The 25,745-nt window shown below is 51.2% G+C and overlaps 3 protein-coding genes across 3 annotated transcripts in view; 2 read left to right on the top strand and 1 right to left on the bottom strand.

Moving 5' to 3' along the window:
• LOC138262294 (A-type voltage-gated potassium channel KCND1-like) overlaps positions 1-12,630 on the top strand; it is a 39,461-nt gene extending 26,831 nt beyond the window's left edge. The window contains exons 3-4 of the mRNA XM_069212194.1: positions 11,690-11,773; positions 12,583-12,630. Of these exons, the coding sequence (XP_069068295.1) occupies positions 11,690-11,773; positions 12,583-12,630 (132 nt within the window). The remainder of the gene's footprint in view (positions 1-11,689; positions 11,774-12,582) is intronic.
• Positions 12,631-14,135: 1,505 nt separating this feature from the next.
• On the bottom strand, positions 14,136-18,764 carry LOC138262293 (sericin-2-like). The gene is made up of 2 exons (XM_069212193.1): positions 18,705-18,764; positions 14,136-15,347 (listed from the first exon to the last, which is right to left on the bottom strand). Exons 1-2 carry the CDS (start codon positions 18,762-18,764, stop codon positions 14,136-14,138), a joined length of 1,272 nt encoding a protein of 423 aa, XP_069068294.1.
• A 612-nt stretch (positions 18,765-19,376) lies between these two features.
• The window catches only part of LOC138262292 (A-type voltage-gated potassium channel KCND1-like), a 63,178-nt gene continuing 56,809 nt past the window's right edge, over positions 19,377-25,745 (top strand). The window contains exons 1-3 of the mRNA XM_069212191.1: positions 19,377-19,394; positions 19,759-19,854; positions 24,065-24,300. Of these exons, the coding sequence (XP_069068292.1) occupies positions 19,377-19,394; positions 19,759-19,854; positions 24,065-24,300 (350 nt within the window). The remainder of the gene's footprint in view (positions 19,395-19,758; positions 19,855-24,064; positions 24,301-25,745) is intronic.

Genomic DNA, 25,745 nt, shown 5'->3' with positions numbered 1-25,745 from the left:
AAAATGTACACAAAGTGAGACGGAGGGCTTCGAAGTGTAACACTGTATAACACAAAGCACCTCAGTACCTTTCAGGTACCTTTGGGTCGCTGGCACTGTGCCGTGGCTTCTCCGGTGGTACCAGAACCTGCTGGCAGCAGACAGTGGACATGGCCAGTAACTTCGGGGGCGGGGGCTCTGAATCGAACACCTGATTGTATCTAGGGCTCTGCCAGTCTAGGCTTCTGTTTTTCTGGGGGGGGTCTAGGACCAGGGCCACTGGAATTATGCAATTGTGCAGCTGTGGTGATTTTCACACAATTATAGATTTGCCACATTCCCCGCGTATTTCACCATCTGCCCCATAATCTGCAGATTTTAACAAAAAAAAATGTTTCTAGCTCAAATAGTTCAAAAGTTACTAAAAGTTGGAAAGTTATTTGCAAAGCTGGACTGGTGAGCATTCTGTTGTTTATTACTACATTTGTTGTCTAGGCTACTACTAATGAGGTGCATCCGATGCTCAGACAGTGTTACCAAGTGTAAATAATGAAGTTATACGAGTACATAATTTGGCACATAATGCTTCATAATTTGCTCTTTCTAGCCTCATAGTTTACTCAACCCTGCAGCATAATTTGGCCCTCTCTTGCAGCATAATTCTAGTGGCCCTGCATAGGACTAATGTAAGCTCACCTTTATAGTTCAGGGTCAGTGTCTGGCAATCTGCCCCTTTAAGTACAGATGTCCCTCCAAGTAGGGGGTCCTCCTTCCTCCGCAGGCTCCCTAGTGGAGCAGGAGCAGCAGACAACCTGCCTTTAAAAGACAACCTACAATTCACCCGGGCAGCGAGCTCCCTATGGACAAACCCAAGACGGACAAGGAAACCCATTGAGTAAAAAGCAAGCAAATGGCAATGACAATGAAGCCAACCAATGGTAAGCAGTGGGCGGGCTTTAAGTTGTTGGCATGGAGACAATAGGTCTTTTGCTATCACACAGCTTGCTCTGTCTGGTAGGCTCGACCTAAAACGGAGTGTGTCATTTAACAGAAGGAATGGGCAGATGGAAATGAGATCAGTCTGGGAAGTAAAAATGGACAATCAAGAAGGGACAGCAGAGGACGTCCATGAAAGAGGGTGACTTGGATAGAAGAGACAGGGAATTGAAAATTGTGGTTCGGAGGGATATACATGGAAAGGCTGAATGTACTGTTAGCACAGTCTATAGACACCAGTGGGTGTTTTGCTGGAGTAACTAAAAATACAATTCTACACATGTAAAAATAAAATGCAGCAATGGTACAATTAATCATTTTTCCAGATCCAAAAGACCCCTTTTTTCGGGATCCTTTAAAGAAACTTTCAACGATTAAAGTGACTCAATTGAAGAGCACTTTATTCACATACAAAAGTAGTGTAGAAACAAAAAAATAGCTTATCCCAGCCATGCATGCCTTCCTCCGGGAGCCCTCAATGTCTTAGAGATTGAAGGGAGCTCTTGAGCCCTCAGTGTGAAGCCTGAGTGAAACTACAGGCAGTAATTTAGCTCACGGACTTACTAGGACCACTGAGTCCATTAATGACAAGGTATTGCATTACTGAACCATTACAAGTTTTCACGCAGCAAATCTGGAGTTGTGGGAGTCAGTGGTAGTTAGCGCTTAATTTGAGCAGGTGGTTTCTGCTGCTCGGCACTGGCAATTGTCACCACCAGCCATATGGTGGTGCTGTTTGTCTAATTTTGTAATGAACACAAAAACAGTTATTTAATCATTCTATATACATTACAAATGACTAATAGCTGCCACCCAAGGCTATACAAATAGCCTTGGGTGGCAGGTGAGAGTCATTGTTAATGTATAAAAACTCAAAATAGTACCTCTACGGATGGTTGAATCTGCAGTGGTCTCCCGAGAAGGGCCCTGACGCCTATTTCTTAAGTATTGTTGGAAGTGTATTCATTTTTATAGGGGGTTCCTTCATTCTGTGCACATAGCTCTTTACAAATTCACACACAACTCATCGCGGGTTAAGTATATGTGGGAGAAAAATCCACAGGAGTTTTACGTAAATCTCTTAAAGCGGATTCACGTGGAAACTCACACTCCTGACACAATCGGGACTATCGTGAACTGATGGTGAGGGTCTGAGAGTGAAGAGATGGGGAGAGAGAGGAGGGAAACGAGGAATTGAGATGTGTGGAGAATACAGGATCATAAAAGAGGAGTAAGATGGAGGACACCCCAAAGGAGGGATGGGAAATGGAAGAGTTACCGAGGAGGGGATGAAACAAAAGAGCGGCCTATGAGAGAGGAGGAGAATAGGAAGCAGATGGTTTCATGTCCTCTCCTTTTCTGTCAACGTGCCGCGCCCCAACTCCCCCCTCTCTGGATTAAACACACTCACTGTGGCCCTCTGTCTCCGCTCGGAGCGCACTCAATGTGGCGCTGTGTCTGGTGTAACCACACTCACTGTGGCCCTCTGTCTCCAGTGTAACCACACTCACTGTGGCCCTCTGGTGTAACCAAACTCACTGTGGCCCTGTGTCTGGTGTAACCGCACTCACTGTGGCCCTCTGTCTCCAGAGTAACCACACTCACTGTGGCACTCTGGTGTAACCACACTCACTGTGGCCCTGTGTGTGTCTGTGGTGTAAACACACTCACTGTGGCCCTCTGTCCCTGCTCGGAGCGCACTCAATGTGGCCCTCCGTCTCTGGTGTAACCACAATCACTGTGGCCCTCTGTCTCCAGTGTAACCACAATCACTGTGGCCCTCTGGTGTAACCGCACTCACTGTGGTGCTCTGGTGTAACCACACTCACTGTGGCCCTGTGTCTGGTGTAACCACACTCACTGTGGCCCTGTGTCTGTGGTGTAAACACGCTTACTGTGGCCCTCTGTCCCCGCTCGGAGCGCACTCAATGTGACCCTCCGTCTCTGGTGTAACCACAATCACTGTGGCCCTCTGTCGCCAGTGTAATCACAATCACTGTGGCCCTCTGGTGTAACCACACTCACTGTGGCCCTGTGTCTGGTGTAACCGGACTCACTGCGGCCCTGTGTCTGTGGGGTAACCGCACTCACTATGGTCCTCCATCTCTGGTGTAAAAACACTCACTGTGGGCCTTCGTCTTTGGTGTAACCACACTCACTGTGGCCCTCTGTCTCTGGTGTAACCACACTCACTGTGGCCCTCTGTCTCCAGTGTAACCACAATCACTGTGGCCCTCCATCGCAGGGGTACCCATACTCACCGTGGCCCTCTGGTGTAACCACACTCACTGTGGCCATGTGTCTGGTGTAACCGGACTCACTGCGGCCCTCTGTCTCTGGTGTAACCACACTCACTGTGGCCCTCTGTCCCCGCTCGGAACGCACTCACTGCGGTCCTCTGTCTCTAGTGAAACCACAATCGCTGTGGCCCTCTGACTCTGGTGTAATCACACTCAGTGTGGCCCTCCGTCTTTGGTGTTAGGTCACTCACTGTGGCCCTCTGACTCTGATGTAACCATACTCACTGTGGCCCTCTGACTCTGGTGTCTGCTCACTCATTGTGGCCCTCTTTCTCCGCTGTGACCACACTCACTGTGCCCCTCCATCTCTGGTGTCAGCACATTCACTGTGGCCCTCTGTCCCCACTCGGAGCGCACTAAATGTGGCCTTCCGTCTCTGGTGTAACCGCACTCATTGTGGCCTTCCGTCTCTAGTGCAATCACACTCATTGTGGCCTGACGAGTCTGGTGAAATCACCATTGTTGTGGTCTTCTGTCTCTGGTGCAACCACACTCACTGTGGGCCTCTGTCTCTAGTGTAACCACACTCACTGTGGGCCTCTGTCTCTGGTGTAACCACACTCACTGTAGGCCTCTGTCTTTGGTGTAACCACACTCACTGTAGGCCTCTGTCTCTGGTGTAACCACACTCACTGTGGGCCTCTGTCTCTGCTGTGAGTATACTCACTGGGGCCCCCATCTCTACTCTCAGCACACTCACTGTGGACATCTGTTGCTGGTGTAAATTCACTCACCATGTCCCCCGTCTTCCCTCAGAGCACACTAACTGCCCCCGAACTCTACTCTGAGCAAACTCACTTCCCCCTCTCTGCCCCCACCATCTCTACACTGCTCTGCACACTGTCAGATGGTTCTGTTGTGTGCACACACTCACTGTGGGCCTCACTGCTCTGCACACTGTCAGAAGGTTCTGTTGTGTGCGTGCACTCACTGTGGTCCTCACTGCTCTGCACACTGTCAGAAGGTTCTGTTGTGTGCACGCACTCACTGTGGGCCTCCCTGCTGTGCACACTGTTAGAAGGTTCTGTTGTGTGCACACACTCACTGTGGTCCTCACTGCTCTGCACACTGTCAGAAGGTTCTGTTGTGTGCACACACTCACTGCACACTTTCAGAAGGTTCTGTTGTGGGCACACACTCACTGTGGGCCTCACTGCTCTACACACTGTCAGAAGGTTCTGTTGGGTGCGCGCACTCACTGTGGGCCTCACTGCTCTGTACACTTTCAGAAGGTTCTGTTGTGTGCACACACTCACTGCACACTTTCAGAAGGTTCTGTTGTGTGCACACACTCACTGTGGGCCTCACTGCTCTACACACTGCCAGAAGGGTCTGTTGTGTGCGCGCACTCACTGTGGTCCTCACTTCTCTGCACACTGTCAGAAGGTTCTGTTGTGTGCACACACTCACTGTGGGCCTCACTGCTCAACACACTGCCAGAAGGTTCTGTTGTGTGCACACACTCACTGCACACTTTCAGAAGGTTCTGTTGTGTGCACACACTCACTGTGGGCCTCACTGCTCTACACACTGCCAGAAGGGTCTGTTGTGTGCGCGCACTCACTGTGGGCCTCACTGCTCTGTACACTTTCAGAAGGTTCTGTTGACACTCACTGTGGGCGTCACTGCTGTGCACACTGTCAGAAGGTTCTGTTGTGTGCACGCACTCACTGTGGGACTCACTGCTCTGTACACTGTCAGAAGGTTCTGTTGTGTGCGCACACTCACTGTGGGCCTCACTGCTCTGCACACTTTCAGAAGGTTCTGTTGACACTCACTGTGGGCGTCACTGCTGTGCACACTGTCAGAAGGTTCTGTTGTGTGCACACACTCACTGTGGGACTCACTGCTCTGCACACTGTCAGAGAGTTCTGTTGTGTGCGCGCACTCACTGTGGGCCTCACTGCTCTGCACACTTTCAGAAGGTTCTGTTGTGTGCACACACTCACTGTGGGCCTCACTGCTCTACACACTGTCAGAAGGTTCTGTTGTGTGCACACACTCACTGTGGGCCTCACTGCTGTGCACACTGTCAGAAGGTTCTGTTGTGTGCACGCACTCACTGTGGTCCTCACACTGTCACAAGGTTCTGTTGTGTGCACGCACTCACTGTGGGCCTCACTGCTGTGCACACTGTCAGAAGGTTCTGTTGTGTGCACGCACTCACTGTGGTCCTCACACTGTCAGAAGGTTCTGTTGTGTGCACGCACTCACTGTGGGCCTCACTGCTGTGCACACTGTCAGAAGGTTCTGTTGTGTGCACACACTCACTGTGGTCCTCACACTTTCAGAAGGTTCTGTTGTGGGCACACACTCACTGTGTGTCACTGCTCTGCACACTGTCAGAAGGTTCTGTTGTGTGCACGCACTCACTGTGTGTCACTGCTCTGCACACTGTCAGAAGGTTCTGTTGTGTGCACGCACTCACTGTGGTCCTCACACTGTCAGAAGGTTCTGTTGTGTGCACACACTCACTGTGGGCCTCACTGCTCTGCACACTGTCAGAAGGTTCTGTTGTGTGCACGCACTCACTGTGTGTCACTGCTCTGCACACTGTCAGAAGGTTCTGTTGTGTGCACGCACTCACTGTGGGCCTCACTGCTCTGCACACTGTCAGAAGGTTCTGTTGTGTGCGCGCACTCACTGTGGTCCTCACACTTTCAGAAGGTTCTGTTGTGTGCACGCACTCACTGTGTGTCACTGCTGTGCACACTGTCAGAAGGTTCTGTTGTGTGCACACACTCACTGTGGTCCTCACACTTTCAGAAGGTTCTGTTGTGTGCACGCACTCACTGTGTGTCACTGCTGTGCACACTGTCAGAAGGTTCTGTTGTGTGCACGCACTCACTGTGTGTCACTGCTGTGCACACTGTCAGAAGGTTCTGTTGTGTGCACGCACTCACTGTGTGTCACTGCTGTACCCATTCATGTTGGGGCTCTCGAGTGCGAGTGCATCGCTGCTGCTCTCGCTCCAGGGTGGTAATCAAAGGGAAAAAAGCAAAAAGCCATATTGAACTACTATGTTTTTGTTAAATTATATTTTTTGTTCCATTCTATTTTCAGGAAGTCATAAAATATTCATCCTTTTTTCTTTTCTTAAAAATTCATTGTCCCAAAAATTATGTCAATAAATCGTATTACCTTTTCCCCATAAAGAAATATCAACTTTATTTCAATCAATAATGAAACAATTTCATTTGAGGACTTGAGGAGAAATCGTTATACATGATAAACTGCTGAATGTAGACTTTATATTCACTATATGATTGAAGTAAGGCATGCTGTGTAATTTCATGTTCATGAAATAATTCCAACTTGTAGCTTCACAGAAGGCGAAGAGGTAACTCCTCTCCAAAAGGATGCATCACAGTAGAGATCATTGTTCAAAAAGAGAATGAAGATCAAGTGAAGATGAAGTCCTTTGTGCTCCAAATTCTTCTTCAGGGATCTGGGAGTCAAAAGCTGAGATCTCCTGCTGCATCAGTGAGCCCCAGGGTTCAACACCAGCATGCCCAATGTATGCACGCGCATGGTGTGTGTGCACACATTCCCTGTGGTCCTCTTGCATAAGGACACCTTCACTAGGGTTCCAGTTAGTTTCCTCTGAGAGGACAAGAAATGTACTCACCTGTTAAGCCGAAGAGCAGGGTTGATCCCCACTTTGGAACCCTGCACTGAGAAGATCATCTTGCCTAAGGGGTGTCTGAATAAGGATGGTGGAAAGCATCATGATATTGGATCAAAATTGATTGTCAAACAAGTCTGGCAAAAATTCGTTGCTAGGAAATTGTTAACAGAAAATCCCTACATCAAGCTGGTTCCTTTTAGCAAACCCCTTTTACGGACTGCGAGTCAGCACAAAGACTTAGGGTCTGATTTAGAACTCAGCAGATGGGTTACTTGCCACCCCGGATTCCCCTCCACCGAAATCTAAATCCCATTCTATCCCATGAGATTTGGATTTTGAAAGATGGGATATCTGTCACTGTTGTGACAGAGTAATCCGTCTGCTGATTTCTAAATCAGGCCCTTAATTGCCTTAATTGCAGCAACGAGACACACCTAAGGAGGCCAAAATGCACCAGAGACATCTTACATGAAGATATGAAGCTCAAGCCAAAACAAAGGAGGTTTTTTAATACAAAACACTTCTGTCGGATAGATAGTTGAAAACTGGGCTTGCGGCAGACCCATTCAGCCCCTGAGGCTCTTGGGGTTCTGAGGCGAGCAGTTCAGGGCTTCTTGGGCAGCAGTGTGGGGTTAGAGACTCAGACCTCCACAGGTACACAATGGAACTCAATAATTACATTAATAAGGAAAAGTACTTTTTAACACCTACCATGTACAAAAACAAGAATGCTGGTAGCAGTGGTATGAAGGGAAATTCTGCACCCTGACAGACCAGGGTATGCCAAGTTACTTCACAGCATAGTATGATCATAGGTGATAAACACTACGCTACCAGAACAGTGACCAATTAATGTGGAGAAACTCCTACATAACAAAATCATGTAATTGCACCCAGAGCATAACAGTCGTTAACAGTCTGCTTCCGAGCCCAGATCCAGTTATTAGAAATCCTGAAGAATTCAGTGATCCATCAAATTGAACTCCAAAAGTGAATTGAAACAGGAGTCACCCACCGTGTAACACAACACAAAGAGATTATGCAAGGGAGCACAGACTGCTAATGAGGTCCTGTAGGCAACACAAAAGCTATTTGTTAAGCTGAATGACAGATGCAGGATCACATTAAGAAGTGTGGGACAGTTACTGCATCTGTCACCCACAAGTCAGCCTCTTCATGGTATCTGGTTTCTTAGTGGCTGAGAACTGGGCCCACAATCTCTTTTTGAGCCCCACACGTCTCTGTGGCAGTGTTCAGTTCGTGTTTACCTTCTCTGGTGCAAGGGGACTATGGCACGTGGTCCTTGCTGGATACATTGTGTGGGTGGCCCCGCACGCTCTCGGCATTGCTGCCGCAGCCACAGGTTGAGAGGCCAGCTGCCATCTGTGTAATTCAGACCCACCCAGAAACCCATTTTGTAATGATAGTGATGAGGAAGAGCAGGGCAGGGTAGACTTATAGGCTGCCATTATGTGGCTCAAATATAGACTGTCCCTTTAAGACCCCAGAGACCACCTGTATCCCATCATGCTCAGCTGGTGGTTGTTGCTTCAATTCTTTTTGAAGGCTACCTGAATCTTACGAAGATTGTAAAATGACCTCTGACCACTCCACCGGGGAGGAGGGAGGGTTGCTTATGAAATATAATGGGAATTGTCCTACAAGAGAACAAGAGTTACAGGTGAGAAACTATTCCTTCTCTTGTAGGGGATTTCCATGTATAGTCATAAGTGCTGAATAGAGTAGCAAGCCCATCCCTTATGCTAGCGGTGGAGAAGACAGAGGAACTTATTGAAAGAGAAGGCAAACAGATTTCAAAGAGAAGCCTGTCCTATTTCAGCATCAGCTCTAGCATCTGAGTCTAGACACTAGTGTTTGGTGAAAATATGTACTGATTTCCAGGTGGCTGCCTTGCAAATTTCTGGAACCAGGTTGTTATTTCTCTGTGTGCCTGTGTTACGTCCCTGAAACTCAAGTACACCTCATAGAGGAACGAGGAACACGAAGGCAGGGCTGGTGAAGGTTCAATGCCAGCTAATGGCAGATCAGCAATGCAGCAGTTCAATTGAATCGAACAAGTTCACAGACTCACTGTAGAATGCACAACTTGCGGTGGTCCTTTTGTGTCCTCACAATCACTGTGACCTACTTGCATCCACACAACCAATGTGGCTTTCTTGCCTACTCACACACACTGTGGCCCTCTTGTGTGTGCACCCTTACTGTGATTCTCTTCTTTGTGACCAGTTTCACTGTGGCCCTCTCGTGTTCACACACACACTCGTGTGTGCACTCACTGCACAGGCGCTGAGGCAGGTGTGCTGAGGGTGCTGCATCGCCCCCAGAAACAATCATGCTGGAGCAATAGGTGTCTTTTAATTCAGTGTCTGTCACGTCACATTTGTTGGACGTTCAAAATCAAAGGTCAAATATCAGGCTGTGTCTACTGACAAATTGCTGCTTTTCGGAAACTGAAGTGCAATTTTATTTCTCTGACTCCAAAGTGAGAGGATTTTGTAAAAGTGCGCTAGGTGACTCGCCTGCTGCAGGAAAGGCAAGGCAAGGCTGGGCTGCATGTAATATGTCAGTTTCTTTCTAAGACAGAGCAGCATTCACATATCAGGAAATAAACTATAAATATTTCATCATCATTATTAGCTTTATTTCGGTAAATATAAATACCATAAAAGCACATCACATTTAAAAAAAGATATAAATATTTCAAATCATAGCAGTGATTAGGAAAGCACAAATGAGGCACTTTTTGTAATTCTGAAGTGTAAGTGAAACAAAGATTTTAATAGGATCAAACAAAATCAAGACCTTTTACTTGGTGATGCCCAAGTGATATTCACTGAAACGCGATTTCCACACATATTTTGTTTTGCGCTATGTATTTTTACCAGTAAATCTGCCTGTCCATGCAAATGTAGGTCTGGGTGGAGTAAACGGAGTCCGGCTTTGCAGAATTCCGCGGAGTTGAAAAAAAACTCTGTGGAAATCCGCAAAGCTGGAGTTCCGTGCCCCTTGGAGTCCTCCTGAATGCGTCCATCTCAGATGCGCTAAGCAGGGTCGAGCTGAAGTGGGCTCATTCAGGAGGGCCACAGGCAGTGAAAACTGCTGTTTTGGGTCTCTTGCGCATCGGCCTGTCCCGTGTGCGGTGCACAAGAGGCCTAAAAATGTCATCTTTCTTTCACTGCCTACAGCCCTGGCCTGAATTCGAGCCAGGGCGGTTGGCAGCAACAGCTGCCAGGCCTGTTGTGAACCAGCCTGCCCCATGTGCAGTGCACACAGGACAGGCCTGTGCACAAGAGGCCTTAAACTGCAGTGAAAGCTGCCATTTCAGTCCTTGTTTATGCAGCAGTGTGCACAAAGACAACAAAAGAGACGCAGACTTACCCGGATCTTCCTGGGGGTCCTCCTTTCCTCGTCGTCCGATGCCGACGAGTCCTCTCAGGGGCTGCCTCCCTCCTCAGCTCCGGTGTGCGCTGTAGCCCAGTTGTGGGCTGCACAGTGCAATGGCAGACTGTCTGTGCTTGCGCTGAGCAGCCCATACTGGGCTGCAGCGCGCACTGGGTGATCTCTGCTCCGCTGGCGGGGCTAGCAGAGTTTTTTGGACAACTCCGTGCTCCAAGCAGAGCACAGAGTTCCAAAAACTCTATTAGCTCCACAAGTGGAGCAGAGCTACCCGCACACCCTAAAATTTAGTGGCCATTTCAACAGAAAATATGCTGTCTGTAAATTTCAGTGTGCTACCTCACCAGTTCTCCAAAATGCACCAGCAGCTACATACCACTCCCTGCTGAATGGGAGTGGCACAAAGTTCTCCACTTTGTATGACGTATGTATGTTTTTTGTATGACGCTTGGATCATTCACAATCCCTATGACTTGAGTGATATGGCATTAGTGGCAGCCCACCCACTCTTAAAAGTGTTCCAGCGCCACTGACTCACTGTGGTCCTCGGAGCACTCATTGGTGTTTCTTATGTGTACACACTAACAGTGGGCGTGCCTGGTATGTGCACACACTAACGGTGGGCGTGGCTGGTATGTGCGCACGCTAAAGGTGGAGTGCCTGGTATGTGCACATGCTAACGGTGGGCGTGCCTGGTATGTGCACACACTAAAGGTGGGCGTGCCTGGTATGTGCACACGCTAACAGTGGGCGTGCCTGGTACAGGCACACACTAACGGTGGGTGTGCCTGGTGTGTGCACATGCTAACAGTGGGCGTGCCCGGTATGGGCACATGCAAACAGTGGGCATGCCTGGTATGTGCACACTCTAACGGTGGGCGTGCCTGGTATGTGCACACACAAACAGTGGGCGTGCCTGGTATGTCCACACTCTACACACACTAACAGTGGGCGCGCCTGGTTTGGGCACACACTAACAGTGGGCATGCCTGGTATGTGCACACACTAACAGTGGGCGTGCCTGGTATGTGCACACACTAACAGTGGGCGTGCCTGGTATGTGCACACACTAACAGTGGGCGTGCCTGGTATGTGCACACACTAACAGTGGGCGTGCCTGGTATGTGCACAATATTCCATCTCATTCATCCTAGAAGCTGGTAATAATATACCCCCGTGAGTCTGAGGACCCCCAGCGTGGAGAGCTGGTGTTACAGGTAAGTAACTTGCTGTTAAACATAGTCCATCCCCACAACTGCCCACAGCAGAGGGCGGTGACACAAGGGCCACCACGCGTCTCCAGCTTCTGTTCCTGCGGCTGTTCGCTCCTGCCTATATCTTGCTGACTCTGCTTATCCTTCTCTTGCAGAAAGTCCGGCTGGCACGGATCAGACTGGCCAAGAGCGGTACCACCAACGCCTTCCTGCAGTACAAGCATGACGGGGGCTTGGAGGTAAGAGGGGCATGGACTATGAGGGAACACGAGCACTGGTCACTGGTCTGGGACTTTAGGTAAGAGGGCATGAGGGGATACGAGCTCTGAGCACAGGTCTGGGGCTGGAGGTAGGAGGGTATGAGGGAATAAGAGCCCTGGGCATAGGTATGGAGGTAAGAGGGCACAAGAGAACACGAGCCCTGGGCACAGGTCTGGGGCCGGAGGTAAGAGGACAAGAGGAAACATGAGCCCTTGGAACAGGTCTGAGACTGGAGGTAGGAGGGCATGAGGGGATAAGAGCCCTGGGCACAGGTCTGGGGCTGGAGGTAAGAGGGCACGAGAGAACACAAGCCATTGGCACAAGTGTAGGGCTTGAAGTAAGAGGGCACGAGAGAACACAAGCCATGGACACATGTCTGAACTAGAGGTAGGAGGGTATGAGGGAACACAAGGGAACATGAGCCCTGGGCACAGGTGTGGGGCTGGAGATAGGAGGGCATTAGGGGATAAGAGCCCTGGGCACAGGTCTGGGGCTGGAGGTAAGAGGGCATGAGAGAACACGAGCCATGGGCACAGGTCTAGGGCTTGAAGTAGGAGAGTATGAGGGAACACAAAGAAACATGAGGCCTTGGCACAGGTCTGGGACTGGAGGTATGAAGCCATTAGGGAACTCAAGGGACATTTGGACCACTGCTACATGTATCACTGAAATCACACCCATTAAAATGCTGCTACAAACAAAGGTTGTTGGTAGGAAAACTGTGAAGGTTATTTCTCAGAGAGAGGAGCCAATCATTGTATCATGCACTGCAAATGTTACTTCTCAGGGAGAGCAGGTGCACCATGAATCTCAGAGTGAGAAGAAGGTGGCATAAGCTGTAGAAGCAACACATTGAACTGGTCCTGCCTTTAACCTTGTCACCAGAATGGACCAAGGTTCCTGGGCACTGTGGTACTTTCTATTCTCAAAGGCCAGGCAGAGGCAGTGACACTCCAGCCTCACAAGTTAACAGACTGGTCTGGGAGCATCTACATGTGAGGCACCGGATCTGCCTTTTACTCAGACCAAGCCCTGTCCGTCTCTCCCAACCACATTGCTGAGTTGTTTCAGAGACAGTGGCCATAGAAAATCACCCAAGCAATAGAACCTCTTCTGTGAGCCAGATGGGTGGGCTATGGAGATTTCTCTTACTGCAAATAAAAGGAAGATCCACATGGCTCTGTATTCTCCACAAAGGAGCAGAAATTGCACTACTGCTCATCGTGTGTGTTCTGTGTGTGAAGAAAGCTCGCACCGCTGCTGTGGCCTCTGCTGTACCTGTTCTGTGTGTGAGAGATGCTCGCACCGCTGCTGTGACCTCTGCTGTACCTGTTCTTTGTGTGAGAGAAGCTCGCTCTGCTGCTGTGGCCTCTGCTGTACCTATTCTGTGTGTGAGAGAAGCTCACACTGCTGCTGTGGCCTCTGCTATACCTCTTCTGTGTGTGAGAGATGCTCGCTCTGCTGCTGCGGCCTCTGCTATACCTGTTCTGTGTGTGAGAGATGCTCGCTCTGCTGCTGCGGCCTCTGCTATACCTGTTCTGTGTGTGAGAGATGCTCGCTCTGCTGCTGCGGCCTCTGCTATACCTGTTCTGTGTGTGAGAGATGCTCGCACCGCTGCTGCGGCCTCTGCTATACCTGTTCTGTGTGTGAGAGAAGCTTGCACTGCTGCTGCAGCCTGTGCTGTACCTGTTCTGTGTGTGAGAGAAGCTCACACTGCTGCTGCGGCCTCTGCTATACCTGTTCTGTGTGTGAGAGATGCTCGCTCTGCTGCTGCGGCCTCTGCTGTACCTGTTCTGTGTGTGAGAGAAGCTTGCACTGCTGCTGCGGCCTCTGCTGTACCTGTTCTGTGTGTGAGAGAAGCTCGCACTGCTGCTGCGGCCTCTGCTGTACCTGTTCTGTGTGTGAGAGAAGCTCGCACTGCTGCTGCGGCCTCTGCTGTACCTGTTCTGTGTGTGAGAGAAGCTTGCACTGCTGCTGCGGCCTCTGCTGTACCTGTTCTGTGTGTGAGAGAAGCTCGCACTGCTGCTGCGGCCTCTGCTGTACCTGTTCTGTGTGTAAGAAAAGCTTCCACTGCTGCTGTGGTCTCTGCTGTACCTGTTCTGTGTGTGAGGGAAGCTTCCACTGCTGCTGTGGCCTCTGCTGTACCTATTCTGTGTGTGAGAGAAACTTACACTGTTGCTGCAGCCTCTGCTGTACCTGTTCTGTGTGTGACAGAAGCTTGCACTGCTGCTGTGGCCTCTGCTGTACCTGTTCTGTGTGTGAGAGAAGCTCGCACTGCTGTTGCCACCTGTGCTGTACCTATTCTGTGTGAGGGAAGCTTACACTGCTGCTTCCCATATTCTACCTGTTCTGTGTCTGAGAGATGCTCGCACTGCTGCTGCTGCCTCTGCTGTACCTGTTCTGTGTCTGATAAAATCTCGCACTGCTGCTTCCTGTACTGTGCCTGTTCTGTGTGTGAGAGATGCTCGCACTGCTGTTGCCATCTGTGCTGTACCTGTTCTGTGTGTGAGAGAAGCTCGCACTGCTGTTGCCACCTGTACTGTACCTGTTCTGTGTCTGAGAGATGTTCGCACTGCTGCTTCCTGTACTGCACCTGTTCTGTGTCTGAGAGATGCTCGCACTGCTGTTGCCACCTGTGCTGTACCTGTTCTGTGTGTGAGAGATGCTCGCACTGCTGTTGCCACCTGTGCTGTACCTGTTCTGTGTCTGAGAGATGCTCGCACTGCTGCTTCCTGTACTGTACCTGTTCTGTGTGTGAGAGATGTTCGCACTGCTGCTTCCTGTACTGTACCTGTTCTGTGTCTGAGAGAAGCTCGCACTGCTGTTGCCACCTGTACTGTACCTGTTCTGTGTCTGAGAGATGTTCGCACTGCTGCTTCCTGTGCTGTACCTGTTCTGTGTCTGAGAGATGCTCGCACTGCTGTTGCCACCTGTGCTGTACCTGTTCTGTGTCTGAGAGATGCTCGCACTGCTGCTGCAGCCTGTGCTGTACCTGTTCTGTGTCTGAGAGATGCTCGCACTGCTGTTGCCACCTGTGCTGTACCTGTTCTGTGTCTGAGAGATGCTCGCACTGCTGCTGCAGCCTGTGCTGTACCTGTTCTGTGTCTGAGAGATGCTCGCACTGCTGTTGCCATCTGTGCTGTACCTGTTCTGTGTGTGAGAGAAGCTCACACTGCTGTTGCCACCTGTGCTGTACCTGTTCTGTGTCTGAGAGAAGCTCGCACTGCTGTTGCCACCTGTACTGTACCTGTTCTGTGTCTGAGAGATGTTCGCACTGCTGCTTCCTGTGCTGTACCTGTTCTGTGTCTGAGAGATGTTCGCACTGCTGCTTCCTGTACTGTACCTGTTCTGTGTCTGAGAGAAGCTTGCACTGCTGCTGCTTCCTGTACTGTACCTGTTCTGTGTGTGAGAGATGCTCGCACTGCTGTTGCCACCTGTGCTGTACCTGTTCTGTGTGTGAGAGATGCTCGCACTGCTGTTGCCACCTGTGCTGTAGCTGTTCTGTGTGTGAGAGAAGCTCACACTGCTGCTGTGGCCTCTGCTGTACCTGTTCTGTATGAAGGAAGCTTACACTGCTGCTTCCCACATTCTAGCTGTTCTGTGTCTGAGAGAAGCTGAACTGCTGCTGCCAGTCTGTACCTTTTCTGTGTGTAATGAAAGATTGCACTGCTTCAGGAAATACTGTATCTGTTTTGGGTGTGACGAAGCTTGCACTGCATTTTCCTATGTTGCATGTCTTCTGATTGTACCTGTTCTGTGAGACGAGTGCAGTGGCGTAAGTAACATAAAATGAAGACCCCGTAAAATGTGATGAAGGGCCCCTAAGTCATCCATATTTCACATCTATTCATTGGTTTTGAGCTGAAAGGGAGTCCCCTGAAGTTTTGGCAAACCCCTGAACGGTTGGAGGCCCCCTCAAGTTTTGGGGCCCTCCTGTGATGCAGGGGCCCGTGTTATGCCCCTGCCTATGACAGGTTTCAGGCAGCCATGAAGAGGACCCTCCAACTCTGCCTACTTCGGCAGGCTTGACTAAGTAGCCTGAGTCCTGCATCATTTTTAAATGTCCTTTGCAACCTGGGCCCAAGAGAGCAGTGAGATCCCATCTCCCATCGGGGCCTGCCGGGTGCTTGTTACACCCATGACTCATATATATATATATATATATATATATATATATATATATATATATATATATATATATATATATATATATATATATATATATATATATATATATATATATATATATATATATATATATATATATATATATCTCTTTCTCTCTTCCTCCTTCTTCTCAACTTTTCTCTTTCTCTCTCTCTCTCTTTAACAAAAACAAATAGGTTTTTGGATTCTTTTGAAAGAGAGAGCGGTCAGAAATCTGTCAAAGCAGACAAGAAAGAGCAATCAACAGGTTAGGATTCCGGACCCTGAATGCTCCCATCCCACCCCACAAAACCAGCTTTCTAAAGAATGGGATTTTTAGCAGGTGTAGAGAGCCAGGTCTACAGATCTCATCATGGCATGGGGAGAGACGGCATCAGGCAGAAACCTTGGGCTATTATGCAAGACCTTCTTAGCAAAGTAGAACAGTTGGAATGAACCCACCTCTTGATGAGGAACCCGTACAGAGAGTGCTGGGCATCAAACACATGGTTGTTTGGGGACTCAAGAGATGACCCGAACTCCCATGTTCTGTAATCTCCCCAACTCCTCAGATTATCTCAGAGAGATTAGGTTACCAACATTGCCACAGTCCAGGCAGATTAAAATCTTTGACACCGCAACCCAGGCAGGCGTCTCCTTTGGTATGATGACAAGATTGTCTAAAGTGTTCACAGAAGTAAGTTGGTTGCATTTCTTGCATCTATGGAAGTTGTAGGGGGCACAATAGTGCTCCTTCCGCATGAGCTAAGGGAATGTTGGTGGTCTTCCATTTCCTTGGTCTAGTCTTGGAAGATGCACGCAGCCTCAGGAGCCAGGCTTCTTGCAGTTTACTGATATTACTCAATGGTTGATGGTTTGTTGAGGACATTCTTTGCAATCTATTTGCTTGAGGCAGGCAGGGTTAGATGAAAAAGGCGCGTGTTTACTTCCACGTAGAAGCATCCACAGCTGTGGTGTTTGCTGCATCTCAATGCAGCTTGGCCCTGTTACCCTGCATCCTGTAGCACCATTGGGGACTGAGCAACAGAATTTGCATCTGGAGTGCCCAAGAAGGTGTGCGTGACACCAAAACACTGGAGTCTGATTGCTTTAGACTCAGGGGGTCATTCCGACCCTGGCGGTAAAACCCGCCAGGGCCGTGAACGACGGAAAGCACCGCCAACAGGCTGGCGGTGCTTTCCTGCCCATTCTGACCGCGGCGGTAAAGCCGCGGTCAGAAAAGGGGATCCGGCAGTTTCCCGCCGGATTTCCCCTGGCTGGGCTGAACCTCCATGGCAGCGCTGCAAGCAGCGCCGCCATGGGGATTCCGACCCCCTTCCTGCCAGCCTGTTTCTGGCGGTTTTTACCGCCAGGAACAGGATGACGGGAACGGGTGTCGTGGGGCCCCTGGGGGCCCCTGCACTGCCCATGCCACTGGCATGGGCAGTGCAGGGGCCCCCTCACAGGGCCCCAGCATGCTTTTCACTGTCTGCATAGCAGACAGTGAAAATCGAGACGGGTGCAACTGCACCCGTCGCACCCCTGCAACACCGCCGGCTCCATTTGGAGCCGGCCTCTGTGTTGCAGGGCCTTTCCCGCTGGGCCGGCGGGCGCTCCCTTGGCGGGCACCCGCCAGCCCAGCGGGAAAGTCAGAATGGCCTCCGCGGTCTTCTGACCGTGGAGCGGCCATTTGGCAGTTCATGCCAGGCGGGCGGCGTCCTCCGCCCGCCTAAATTGGAATGACCCCCTCAGTCCTTAATTTAGTTTGCTGACTCCTTCCACTTTGGCATTTGTCATTGAACCTGGATGCCACATTTCAGATTCTGGTGTGCTGTACCGAGTTACAGTCGAAAATGAGGAGAATATATGTAGATGGGGAGAGGAGGCAGTGAAAAGCAGAGGCGTGAGTTAGGGCCACAGGCCCCAAAGATAGGGGCATGACTTGGTTGTTTTTGAGCATATTGCAGCATTCCTACACAAAGCAGAACTAGTGAGTTTGAACTTGTGCTCTATTTATGCTATGTAAGATGACAAAGTGGATTTTGTCGTAACTTTCCTGCAGTTGCTGATTCTTTGTCTATTGCCTCCCCCTCTCAATAAACTTCAGGGTGAATTAGGTTCTCTTAGTACTTGTTCTCCCTTCTTCGGGGCACCCACCCACTGTCCCCTTAGGAAATGCTTGGCCACTTTCCAACTCACTACGACAACCGGAGGAAGTAACATGATTGTGGGGAAGGAGGTGGTACCATGAGGGCTGGGAACATCTTCCAGAGCAGAGCCGGGCCCAGCCTCCCTGCAGCAGGTCTTCCATCCAAGCAGCGAAGGACGGAGAGCAAGAAGAAACTTAGCACAATTCTTCCAGTCATTGGCTTCCCACAACTGGAACCTATCAATACTCTTTAGACAATGGTTTGTCAATGTCCAGTGAGTATTGAGGCACCCTGAGGAAGTCCTGAAAGGCCTGTTTCCTTCTTTAGGATCATCTTGTACATCTAGAGATGTGAGAGGGATATGAATATAATTTTTCAACATGGTGGCAGAACCCTGCTTGGCCTCATGACAAACAATGGAATTAAAGTTACTGTCTGGAAGGCAGCGGTTTTCACCCGTGCCTCCTGAGTGAGTGAACTGTAGTCGCTCTCCGCATCTGAGCAACAGTCTGTATTCCAACAGGAGAAGGTGGTATTTTAGATCTACTGCTTATTCATTAACACATAAGACACTGTCAGACTTTCATGTCAGCCAGGAGACCGTGCTGCCTACTTTCTTCCCAGAGCTCTGCAGAACAACAGACTCCTCAGTCATCTCAGTCATTCTTATCATGGTTCACAAAGAACCTGGGCGACATCTGTTCTCTCGTTTAGATAACACTGCAATGCTTTTCTGACACCATCATCGTGTTATCTAAATGAGAGAGCAGATGTCGCCCAGGTTCTTTGTGAGCCATGATAAGAATGACTGAGACAGGAAGGTTTCCAGGGCAACCCTTGTGTCTTTGATAGTTGGTTCTGGGCCTCTCTTGCAGAAGATATGTATACTTACCCTCTCAGAAGCCAAACACATTCAGTCCCTTAACAGATGCACGTGTGCCTCAAAGTAATGTCCATCGCAGCTACCTATGCTCACCCACATTGTCTGAAACCCGGCCTTCCTGGACCCAGCCTTCAAGGCAGACACATAGCTTGACAGTCAGTGCCCACCAAGCATGCTTCCACATTCAGTGTTGGCATCTTTGTGCCATCCTTCCAGTGCATCTTGATTTTCTATCAGTCCACACGCCGAGATGGGGCTAGGAGGGTAGGTGTACGAATAAAGAAACGGTTACACGGATTGTGCTAAAATCTCTTCTCTGCGGCCTATGCTCCCCCATTTATCACAACTCGCCCCTGCATCTTCCGGGGTCCAGTCACTCTGCCGTTGCTTTCCAGAGGTGTAATGAGATTGCCGCTTAAGGTGAGGATATGAGTGGGTCTGGCGTTCTCTGACCCTCATCCTGAAACGCTGACGCGCCTTTCCTCACAGTGCCCACGAGATGGCGCTGCTTCCCCACACATGGAACTGGACGTCACTTCAGCATGGAGTAAAGAAGCTCCAAGACAAGTGAATAACATTGTGCTGAGCGGTCTGAGCAGACTTCTTATTGTGAAGCATAACTCGCTCTGGTGCAAGCCTTTACCTTTTCTCCATCCAACACTTTTAACCTATTAGATGGGACAGCGCCGCCCCCAATGCTTGACACCCCTTTTGAGTGTTGATGAAATGTTCCTAGGTGGCCGGTGTTGCAATCAGTGCCCTTTGTCTTTCTTGTTTCCTCCAGGACCAGGGCAGCGAGGCACACGCCCTGTGTGTGAAGAACCGCTCCACCTTCCAGCAGCAGCACCACCACCTCCTGCACTGTCTGGAGAAGACCACGGTGAGGGGGGGGGGGGTGACCTGCATTGTTGTCCACACCGAGGGGGCGGGGCGGTGGAGCTCCAGCAGCCCTGAGCGCGAGGGGGTCACTGGTCCTCTGAAGGGGGCCGACTGGACCAGGATGGAAGGGATCAGTGGTGCTCTAAAGTGGGCAGTGTGAACCAGGAGGGACGGGGTCAGTGGTGCTCTAAAGCGGGCAGTGTGGACCAGGAGGGACGGGGTCAGTGGTGCTCTAAAGTGGGCAGTGTGCTCTAAAGTGGGCAGTGTGAACCAGGAGGGAAGGGGTCAATGGTGCTCTAAAATGGGCAGTGTGGACCAGGAGGGAGGGGAGGGGTCAGTGTGCTCTAAAGTGGGCAGTGTCGACCGGGATGGAAGGGGTCAGTGTGCTCTAAAGTGGGCAGTGTGGGCCAGGAGGGAAGGGGTCAGTGGTGCTCTAAAGTGGGCAGTGTGGACCAGGAGGGAAGGGGTCACTCGTTCTCTAAAGTGGGCAGTGTGGACCAGGAGGGAAGGGGTCAGTGTGCTCTAAAGTGGGCAGTGTGGACCAGGAGGGAAGGGGTCAGTGGTGCTCAAAAGTGGGCAGTGTGGACCAGGAGGGAAGGGGTCAGTGGTGCTCTAAAGTGGGCAGTGTGAACCAGGAGGGAAGGGGTCAATGGTGCTCTAAAGCGGGCAGTGTGGACCAGGAGGGAAGGGGTCAGTGTGCTCTAAAGTGGGCAGTGTGGACCAGGAGGGAGGGGAGGGGTCAGTGTGCTCTAAAGTGGGCAGTGTCGACCGGGATGGAAGGGGTCAGTGTGCTCTAAAGCGGGCAGTGTGGGCCAGGAGGGAAGGGGTCAGTGGTGCTCTAAAGTGGGCAGTGTGGACCAGGAGGGAAGGGGTCAGTGGTGCAGTGTGAACCAGGAGGGACGGGGTCAGTGGTGCTCTAAAGTGGGCAGTGTCGACCGGGATGGAAGGGGTCAGTGTGCTCTAAAGTGGGCAGTGTGGGCCAGGAGGGAAGGGGTCAGTGGTGCTCTAAAGTGGGCAGTGTGGACCAGGAGGGAAGGGGTCACTCGTTCTCTAAAGCGGGCAGTGTGGACCAGCATGGAAGGGGTCAGTGGTGCTCTAAAGTGGGCAGTGTGGACCAGGAGGGAAGGGGTCAGTGGTGCTCTAAAGTGGGCAGTGTGGACCAGGAGGGAAGGGGTCAATGGTGCTCTAAAGCGGGCAGTGTGGACCAGGAGGGAAGGGGGTCAATGGTGCTCTAAAGCGGGCAGTGTGGACCAGGAGGGACGGGGTCAGTGGTGCTCTAAAGCGGGCAGTGTGGACCAGGATGGAAGGGGTCAGTGTGCTCTAAATTGGGCAGTGTGGACCAGGAGGGAAGGGGTCAGTGGTGCTCTAAAGCGGGCAGTGTGGACCAGGAGGGAAGGGGTCAGTGGTGCAGTGTGGACCAGGAGGGAAGGGGTCAGTGGTGCAGTGTGGACCAGGAGGGAAGGGGTCAGTGGTGCTCTAAAGCGGGCAGTGTGGACCAGGAGGGAAGGGGTCAGTGGTGCTCTAAAGCGGGCAGTGTGGACCAGGAGAGAAGGGGTCAGTGGTGCTCTAAAGTGGGCAGTGTGGACCAGGATGGAAGGGGTCAGTGTGCTCTATAGTGGGCAGTGTGGACCAGGAGGGAAGGGGTCAATGGTGCTCTAAAGTGGGCAGTGTGGACCAGGATGGGAGGGGTCAGTGTGCTCTAAAGTGGGCAGTGTGGACCAGGAGGGAAGGGGTCAGTGGTGCAGTGTGGACCAGGAGGGAAGGAGTCAGTGGTGCTCTAAAGCGGGCAGTGTGGACCAGGAGGGAAGGGGTCAGTGGTGCTCTAAAGTGGGCAGTGTGGACCAGGATGGAAGGGGTCAGTGTGCTCTGAAGTGGGCAGTGTGAACCAGGAGGGAAAGGGTCAGTGTGCTGTAAAGCGGGCAGTGTGGACCAGGATGGAAGGGGTCAGTGTGCTGTAAAGCGGGCAGTGTGGACCAGGATGGAAGGGGTCAGTGTGCTGTAAAGCGGGCCGTGTGGACCAGGAGGGAAGGGGTCAGTGTGCTGTAAAGCGGGCAGTGTGGACCAGGAGGGAAGGGGTCAGTGTGCTGTAAAGCGGGCAGTGTGGACCAGGAGGGAAGGGGTCAGTGTGCTGTAAAGCGGGCAGTGTGGACCAGGAGGGAAGGGGTCAGTGTGCTGTAAAGCGGGCAGTGTGGACCAGGAGGGAAGGGGTCAGTGTGCTGTAAAGCGGGCAGTGTGGACCAGGAGGGAAGGGGTCAGTGTGCTGTAAAGCGGGCAGTGTGGACCAGGATGGAAGGGGTCAGTGTGCTGTAAAGCGGGCAGTGTGGACCAGGATGGAAGGGGTCAGTGGTGCAGTGTGGACCAGGAGGGAAGGGGTCAGTGGTGCAGTGTGGACCAGGAGGGAAGGGGTCAGTGTGCTCTATAGTGGGGAGTGTGGACCAGGAGGGAAGGGGTCAGTGTGCTCTATAGTGGGCAGTGTGGACCAGGATGGAAGGGGTCAGTGGTGCTCTAAAGCGGGCAGTGTGGACCAGGAGGGAAGGGGTCAGTGTGCTCTGAAGTGGGCAGTGTGGACCAGTATGGAAGGGGTCAGTGGTGCTGTAAAGCGGGCAGTGTGGACCAGGAGGGAAGGGGTCAGTGTGCTGTAAAGCGGGCAGTGTGGACCAGGAGGGAAGGGGTCAGTGTGCTGTAAAGCGGGCAGTGTGGACCAGGAGGGAAGGGGTCAGTGTGCTCTGAAGAGGCCAGTCTGGCACATGAGTGGGTTAACTGGGTTCTAAAGAGGACAGTCTGGACCAGAGAGGGGTCAATGGTGTTCTAAAGAAGGCAGTCTGGAGCATCACGTGGTCACTGATGCTCTGAAAGGGCAGTGTGCAGGATGGGGTCAGTGATTTAAAGAGGGCAGTCTGATTCAAGAGGGATTCATGTGCCCAAAAAAGGGCAGTCTGCAGCACATGTGGGTCAGTGGTGCTCTAAAGAATGCAGCCTGCAGCAGGGGTCAGTAGGAGACTAAAGGCGGCTGTGCAGCAGGAGGGGCAGCGGTGCTGTAGCGAGGGCCGCCCTGAGCACGAGGGGGTCAGTGGTGCTCTAAAGAAGATGGGCAGAGCAAGAGAGGCCAATGATAGTCTACAGGGGAGAATCTGGCGCACAGGGGGTCAGTGATAGTCTACAGGGGACAGTCCGGCACACAAAGGTAGTGATAGTCTACAGGGGACAGTCTGGCGCACAGGGGGTCAGTGATAGTCTACTGAGGACAGTCTGCCCACATGGGGTCATTGACAGTCTACAGAGGGCTGTCTGGCCCACAGGGGGTCAGTGATAGTCTACAGGGGACAGTCTGGCGCACAGGGGGCCAGTGACAGTCTACAGAGGGCAGTCTGGCCCACAGGGGGTCAGTGATAGTCTACAGGGGACAGTCTGGCGCACAGGGGGCCAGTGACAGTCTACAGAGGGCAGTCTGGCCCACAGGGGGTCAGTGATAGTCTACAGGGGACAGTCTGGCGCACAGGGGGCCAGTGACAGTCTACAGAGGGCAGTCTGTCCGACAAGGGGTCAGTGATTGTCTACAGAGGACAGTCTGGCCCACATGGGGTCAGTGATAGTCTACAGGGGACAGTCTTGCCGACAGGGGGTCAGTGATTGTCTACAGAGGACAGTCTGGCCCACAGGGGGTCAGTGATAGTCTACCGAGGACAGTCTGGCCCACATGGGGTCAGTGATAGTCTACAGGGGACAGTCTGGTTCACAGGGGGTCAGTGACAGTCTACAGAGGGCAGTCTGACCCACAGGGGGTCAGTGATTGTCTACAGGGGACAGTCTGGCGCACGGGGGTCAGTGATAGTCTACAGGGGATAGTCTGGCGCACGGGGGGTCAGTGATAGTCTACAGGGGATAGTCTGGCGCACAGGGGGTCAGTGATAGTCTACCGAGGATAGTCTGTCCCACATGGGGTCAGTGATTGTCTACAGGGGACAGTCCGGCACACAGGGGGTCTCAGCTGTGGTCACCAGCCATACGGGTGGGCATCAGATTGGGCACCATTAGTCTTACATTGCCAAACCAAATGTGGTGATGGTTTCCATAGCTAAGGGGGAATCCATCAAACCTTCTCCATGACTGGCATTGTACTGGTCAGAATGCCGCCCTGTGGTGTGATGTGGGGGGCTGCACCTACATGGTATACAGTATTCTGAATATCTCCCCCCTCTGTTTGTATATAGTGTCATGAGTTCACAGATGAGCATACGTACAGCGAGGCCTGCATGGCAGAGTCCATTGGCTACCGGACAAGTCGCAGCACCTCCATCTCCTCCCACCAGGGCATCAGCACGTCCTGCTGCCCGCGGCGCAACAAGCGTCGTGCCATCCGCTTGGCCAACTCCACTGTGTCCGTCAGCCGGGGCAGCATGCAAGAGCTGGACACGCTGCAGATCCAAAAGAGCACCATGCCACAGAGGTAAGAGACAGAGGGATGACGCAGCACTGCACTTAAACTGCACTCAGTGGTATGTTGTGATGGAGACACTCCCACTTTCAGATCACTCAAAGGTACGTGGCCCTCATGAGACGGAGACACTTGTATTTCCACTGCACTCAGGAGATAGAGGCATTCATACTTCTACTGCACTCAACACTGTGCTGCGCTACTGAGATCGAAACATTTGTAGTTAGACTGCAATGAACAGTATGCTGCACTCATAAGATAGAAGCATTTGTTCCTACGCTGCACTCAAAGGTACATGCCACACTCGTGAGATTGAGACACTCATACTTCCCTCATAGGGGATCTCCGTTGATAGTCATAAGCATTTGAATAGTTCCGCCCACGTGCAGTATCGCGTAACACTTCTTTCCATAGTCTCCTCTTAAGTGTAGACGTTCACCTTGCTTCAAGAAGACCTGCACAGACACCAAAGAAAGAACATAATATGTAGCCGAGGCAAACAGGCTACAGTTGTGTAATTCTTCAGATTGTACTTAGAAAAAAAGGGTTAAAAACCCCCTTATAAATGTAGAATTCAAGGTAAATGTTTACACCAGGCCTAAAATTTCCTTCACAAACCCTTTTTCTGGCAAAGTTAAGAGATGAAGAGTAGAAAGGCAGTGCAGCCCCACAGGCTGCTATTATGTGAGTAGAAAACAGTGACTGTGCCATTAAGTCTGTAGACACCACCAGTATCCCATCATGCTCCGCACGTGGCATTTGCCTCAGTTCTTTTTTCCAGTACCTGGTGACAGGATCCTGGAGCACTGAACGCTGCCTTTTAGGCTTTTTTTCCTCAAAATTCACCTGTGAATTTTCATTTAAATTGGTTCTCCTGATGTTTTTCATCAGTCTCTTGCCTTCTAACACTTTTTCTGACAGGAATCTGAGGCATTTTTTTCCATTTATCTTGCCTTCCCTGTTTGACAAGACTCCTTCCTGTGAAAGAAAAAAGGCAAAAACAGACCCCACACCATCTGTATCCTTAGCCTTTCATCAAGGCAACATCCAGAGCAGTGTCCTCTTTGCAAGAAGTTTTCGCACCGTACCCTGAGAGAGAGGGAGAATATTTGCCTTCATGGGAAGGAAGAGCAGCGCAGACAGCAAAGACAGTCTCAAGGTGAGGCCTCAGAACGGGGAGAGGGTCACTCCTCTACCAAGGCTCTTACTTCTGCCTCTGAGGGATTAGGAAGGTCCACAAAGAGATTGCCACAAAGAAAATGGCATATTTCCTGGCCGACGTTGAGGGACTCAATGTTGAGACCAGGTACGGCACCGACTTACTCACCTTCGAGGACTGGATCGCCATCGAGGAAATGACATAGATCAACGCCTAGGCTATGTAGGATTTACACACCGTCGACACATACTGTGAGGTCGGCATTGAGAAGCATATTGACGTCGAGGCAACCAGACCC

Source organism: Pleurodeles waltl, chromosome 10 (genome assembly GCF_031143425.1).
Source record: "Pleurodeles waltl isolate 20211129_DDA chromosome 10, aPleWal1.hap1.20221129, whole genome shotgun sequence".
Lineage (NCBI taxonomy): Eukaryota > Metazoa > Chordata > Amphibia > Caudata > Salamandridae > Pleurodeles > Pleurodeles waltl.
This window is presented reverse-complemented; position numbering and strand designations above follow the sequence as displayed.